Source organism: Prunus dulcis, chromosome 6 (assembly GCF_902201215.1).
Source record: "Prunus dulcis chromosome 6, ALMONDv2, whole genome shotgun sequence".
NCBI lineage: Eukaryota > Viridiplantae > Streptophyta > Magnoliopsida > Rosales > Rosaceae > Prunus > Prunus dulcis.
In genome coordinates this window covers 20,047,346-20,053,345 of record NC_047655.1, presented here as the reverse complement: position 1 = coordinate 20,053,345, position 6,000 = coordinate 20,047,346, and the positions used below count along the sequence as shown (strand labels likewise).

At 37.3% G+C, this 6,000-nt stretch overlaps 1 protein-coding gene across 1 annotated transcript; it reads left to right on the top strand.

Annotated features, from left to right (window-relative positions):
• Positions 1–438: 438 nt before the first annotated feature.
• Positions 439–2,365, top strand: LOC117630894 (probable mannitol dehydrogenase). The gene is made up of 5 exons (XM_034363740.1): positions 439–572; positions 833–961; positions 1,122–1,635; positions 1,740–1,893; positions 2,015–2,365. Exons 1-5 carry the CDS (start codon positions 481–483, stop codon positions 2,218–2,220), a joined length of 1,095 nt encoding a protein of 364 aa, XP_034219631.1. The 5' UTR covers positions 439–480; the 3' UTR covers positions 2,221–2,365.
• Positions 2,366–6,000: the final 3,635 nt, after the last annotated feature.

The following is a 6,000-nucleotide window of genomic DNA, read 5'->3' as shown; positions in this document are numbered from 1 at the left end:
GAGAGAGAGGAAAAAAAGAGAGTTGTCCTAAAAGTGTGATTATTGCTCCTTTATTTTAAATAATTATTTGGAGAGAATGGATCGATGTGTGGGGCATGGTATAAACGGCATTTTCTTGCAGGAGCAGATACTTGTTGACCAAGCACACCCGCATAGGCATAGGCATGGTTATTGTCAATGTATTCCTCTTTCCGTGATAACGACAGCAAAATTAATTATCAACCAAAACATCTGTAGGTAAGCTGTTACGCATTGTGACGACATCATCAGTGTACTTTTATCCGAGGAAGTTGTCTGGTCAGCCAACAAAATTTAGTTCATTCGAAAGAGACCTCAAATTGGCTCACCCAGTACGTCAGCCTACACCAAATTCCCCTGCTATATATCATGCATTCACTCCCTCAGACTCTCATACTAATTCAGAGTACTATTACTTGGTGCCTGCAAATATTATTTGCTTATTTGCTTATTAGAGAGAAAATGTCAACAGAACAAGAACACCCCAAGAAGGCCTTTGGATGGGCCGCCAGAGATTCATCAGGTGTTCTCTCTCCCTTCAATTTCTCAAGAAGGTACATTATCAATCATCTTCTTTATCCAATTCTTGTTCGATTTATCGTTTTATTCGTCGTGGAATTATGTAACTAAGTATTTGTCTCTACTAGTTTCTGATGAAATATTATATACATAAATCTATTAAATCAAAAAATAAACTCATTTCTATTTAAGTTGTTCATACGTTAGGAGCAACAGAAAGTTTGTTCCTCTACTTAAAAGCAAGTCTCAGTTTTTGAGTGTGTTGGAGAAATTAATTAGTTGATTTGGGTTGCAGGGAAATGGGAGGGAAAGACGTGACATTCAAAGTCGCATACTGTGGGATATGTCATTCCGACCTTCACCTAATCAAGAATGAATTGGAGTCCACTGAATGGGGTGCTTCCACCTATCCTCTCGTTCCTGGGTATGCATGAAATGCATGGAAGAAATTATGTTTATTGAGAGAACTTATTTTATCAATTCAAAAACAAATTTTAGTAACAATTTGAAAAGTTATGAATTTGGATTATGACATCCATTTTAATCAATAAAAAATGCGAACTTTAATAAATTGGCCAATGCAGGCATGAGATTGTTGGTGTCGTGACAGAGGTAGGGAGCAAAGTAGAAAAATTCAAAGTTGGAGACAAGGTTGGTGTTGGATGCATGGTGGGATCTTGCCATTCTTGTGATAATTGTGCAAACAACCTTGAGAACTACTGCCCCAGATGGATACCCACATTTGGTGGCAAGTACCATGACGGAACGACTACGTATGGAGGCTACTCAGATATCATGGTGGCTGATGAGCACTTCGTTGTCAATATTCCAGATAACCTACCTCTTGATGGAGCTGCTCCTCTTCTATGCGCTGGGATTACAACTTACAGCCCTTTGAGATATTTCGGACTTGACAAACCCGGTATGCATGTAGGTGTCGCTGGCCTTGGTGGTCTAGGCCATGTGGCTGTGAAATTTGCAAAGGCTATGGGGGTTAAGGTTACTGTGATCAGTACCTCCCCTGGAAAGGAGGAGGAAGCTATTAAACATCTTCATGCTGACTCGTTTTTGGTCAGTCGTGATGAAGATCAGATGCAGGTGAGACCGTACGATTCATTACAATACATGATCAGTTGAGACCGTACAAAGAAAATAGTAGATGACCTGACAAGTTTTTGAAATTTTTGCTTCATTATGCGTAGGCTGCCATGGGCACGATGGATGGTATTATTGATACAGTCTCTGCAAATCATCCTCTCTTACCTTACATTGATTTGTTAAAGTCTCATGGAAAGCTTGTTATGGTTGGTGCACCGGAGAAGCGTCCCGAGCTTCCGGTTTTTCCTCTGCTGATGGGTAAGCATATGATGAAACTCCCTTCAATGTCTCATTGCGTTTAAGTATATATGTACATATTTTTGGCTCTTTTTCTCCATTAATTAACCTAACTATTTATATTTATTCTGAAATTTACTAGGAAGGAAGATAGTAGCTGGTAGTTGCGTTGGTGGTATGAAGGAGACACAAGAGATGATTGATTTTGCGGCCAAGCACAACGTTACAGCTGATATTGAAGTTATCCCTATTGATTATGTGAACACTGCAATGGAGCGTCTTGCTAAAACGGACGTTAGATATCGCTTTGTCATTGACATTGGAAACACATTGAAGCCTAGCTCTTAAGTTTTGCATCCCTTATTATGGCAGGGAGGATATCGAAATTTAAATTATGTTTTTTGTAGTCGCGATTGTTTGAGGTTTGCTCTCAGCTGTTTTGGTTTTATCACATCAGATGAATATTGTGATGGGATGGACTTCGAATAAAAGAATAAATGAATAAACATGGAATGATTAATTTGCTTGTTTCAGTTTTAAATTTTTCGTATGAGGTTTTGGTTTGTGCTATGTACAATCTTGCAGTTTAAGCGAGGGCATAATAAACCAGTGGTCTCACAAATTTAAGCCAGGGCATGATTTCTCTCAATCATCCTGTTTTTTAATGTTGCTTGACAACTTTTTTGTTTCATTTTTTAATCTTCCCAGACAACTTTTGTTTTTTGCTTTTGTGTTTTTTTTATTTTCTAGCTATTCTTATTCTTCAGTCGCCCCTCTACTCTTTATTTCTTTACTTCATTATTTTAGTGTTCTAGACAAACAAATACAAGCAAGGTTTTAGGGCTTACAAATACAAGGCTCTTTATTTATTTGACCATGAAATTTGCATGTGTTAAATAGTAAAATTCTATATTGATGGTTTTATAAGCCCTATCTTTTTAGTCGTTGAATCATATAAGTAAAGTTAGTTTGATGCAATGATTAAGAGATAAAACCAAATCTAAAACCCTTAGACCCTCATTATAGAATGACTTCTCTAGTTTGCATTGATTTTGGTGGCCTTATTATACTCATGTAAAAATGCATGAACATGGCATGGCCCAACAAGGTCTGACGGTCACCCAGCAATCCAAAACTGAGGGAAAAAAAAATCCTGAACAATCCTCAAGCGAACAATATCAAAAGAATTCTAAGTTGGTTATGAACCAGAACCCTAAAATATGCATAGGTTTCTAACCAATTTCTAGAATTTCACCAGATTGATCTTAGTTGTTCTAAGCCATTTGTAAGTCCCAATAAACATATCCATAAATAAAATAAGATACTAACATGTGAAGCATCATACATCCTGAATAAACCTAAATAAAACAGAAGCAGAAGTCTTATGGCCCTATGAAACCTGCACCATATAAGAACTCTCCCCTAAGGCCTCGTTTGGTACACCTCTCAAGCCTGGATTGGATTAGATTAAAATTAGGCCCACGTTTGGTTCACCTAATTCTAATTCTAAGCAGGGATTATTAATGTGGGGCCCACTAAAAACACCTCCTTAGAAGGTGTTAGTTAATCCCGTGCAAAAAGAGGGGACAGAACAATCCCGTGCGTTTTCAGGAGAAATTTTTTAAACAAAAATCCCTTGCGTTATGTGCTAGCTCATACTCAGCCACTCAATTCAAGTCATGTAATCACCATCATCCTGAAATCGGTACTTAGGTGACGATGGGTAAACTTAAAAGATATTCAGCCAAAAATGCAACAAACTTCACACACTCTATACCTTGGCCAATTACACTTACGACTAGTCAACTGTCAGATATGAATTATACCAAACAACAACATACACAGAGCATACCATGATGTACCTGCAGGCCTAGAGAATTACTAGTGACAACCTAGGCACTCAGAAGGACCCATCAATCTAGACATCCCCTGTGCTAGCAACAACTATGGTGAAAGTGTGTGAAGACAGCATAATCAAACAAACACCAAAAGCAAATAATGATGACTAGTCAACCACAATTCATAAGATGACTAGTCGACCACCAAGAACACAAACCCAGAAAAATTACAAGGATGCAATTAGAAATTGTTCACCCAGAAACCCACCATTGGGAAAAACTGGGGGTCATCAACCGACCAGGCAATCCACTAAGTAGAAAAAGATTCTTATAAAGGAACACAAGCAAGCTCAAGCAAAATCTAGATCTATTTAGGAAGATGAGCACATCCCAGACTTAAGTGCTTGAGTGGCCCAATTTTGCGGCTCTTGCTCTAGATTCTTCAATCCTAACACCTTATACCTTCCTAGAGTCGTGACTACATTGGTCACACTTTTTTTTTTTTTTAAAAAAAAATTCTAAACAAATTGCCTAAGAGAGTGAGAAAAGATAGGAGATTATAACAATGATCGTCCACAATGGATCACAATACTTGTCTCACCAAGAGGACAAAAAAACACCAAAAGATTTCATCTAATGGCTCCAAACTAGAAGGGGGGAATTATGCACAAATCAGGCAAAGCATAAAATGATTCAAACTTCATACCACCAGAGATCAGAAGAAACATATGTTTTAGACATTTGCACACCAAAAAAAATATTTGACTAGTCAACTAAAACGAAGATGACTAGTCAACAGTTCTGCAATGTTCTGCAATGTGTGAAGATAAGGAACAGACATTCTAAAACCATAAACCTCCGCTTTTCAAATTTATTGAGAAGGTTGTTGACTCAAGAATCACATGAACCTGATGACGCATTAGAAATTATGAATAACAATCAACCAAAAGTTCATAGTAATGGAAATGTTAGCAGAAAAAGCTATAGTACCAAAGGTGTTCTAAGGAAACAAGAAGCAGTTGTGACTTAGAGGCTAAATCAAGTACGAAGTTGAAGACCAAATAACAATTTCCACTAACCATGTTGCAACAGAAGAAATGTTGTCATCAGTTTTGTATTTTCAGCCAAAAGAAGGAGATAATGTATGATCAAACTTAAAAAGAGAAAAAGAGACGAAAAGGAAGAAAAAATTGAAAACAAACCATATGACCATGGCCACCAAAAATACCTTATGAATTATTAGTTTCATTACACGCCAAGTAGTGGAGTCTTAATGACAACTCTTGAGGACTCAAATTCAGATTTTCTTAAAATATACAAGAACCATTAAAAAAACAAAAAAGAATTACAACATCCGGCGGCAATCTCATTTGATTTTTTAAGATCAAAGAGGTTATAAACAGTTCTTAGAAATAAAAGGTTAAATGTAATTGTTTCATTTCCTCACACAAGCTGCAAAAATGAATACTAAAGACATTCAATTTCATGAAATTTGTACTGGTCCCACCATAAAATACAAGGCCTTGGTGAGTATATCTGCTAGCTGTTTCTCAGAGGGAACAAATTCCAAAGATATTATTTTGTCTTCCACAAGATCTCTAATAAAATGATGGCTAATGTCTATATGCTTAGTCCTAGAATGCTGAACAGGATTTTTAGAAATGTCTATGGCACTCATGTTGTCACAATAGATTAGAAAGCATGATTGAGCAAGACCATAGTCTTCCAACATTTGTCTCATCCAAAGGAGTTGAGTGCAGCAACTCCCAGCTGCAACATACTCTGCTTCAGCAGTGGATAACGAGACAGAATTCTGTTTTTTGCTATGCCAAGCAACAAGGTTGTTGCCTACATAAAAGACCCCCCTGAAAGTGCTTTTCCTATCATCACTACAACCTGCCCAATCGGCATCACTATACCCAACCAGATTGACACAAGTGTCATAGGTATACCACAGCCCAAACTCAACAGTCTTACTCACATATTTTATGATACTCTTAACAGCAAACAAGTGAGACACTTTTGGGTCACTTTGAAACTGAGCACACACTCCAACACTATAAGAAATATCTGGTCTACTAGCAGTCAAGTAGAGAAGACTTCCTATCATACTTTTATAGAGAGTTTGATCCACAATTTTGCCATGCAAGTCTCTATGAATTTTAGCACTAGTGCTCATTGGAGTTCTTGCAGATTTTGCATCCTCCAAACCAAACTTTTGCACAAGATTTTTTGCATATTTTGATTGAGATACAGATATCCCATCATGGCTTTGTTTGATTTAAAGACC

Coding starts and splice junctions, on each gene's coding strand:
- LOC117630894 (XM_034363740.1), top strand. CDS start 481: ATGTCAACAGAACAAGAACACCCCAAGAAGGCCTTTGGATGGGCCGCC. Junction 573..832: donor CCCTTCAATTTCTCAAGAAG/GTACATTATCAA, acceptor TTTGGGTTGCAG/GGAAATGGGAGGGAAAGACG. Junction 1,894..2,014: donor GGTTTTTCCTCTGCTGATGG/GTAAGCATATGA, acceptor GAAATTTACTAG/GAAGGAAGATAGTAGCTGGT.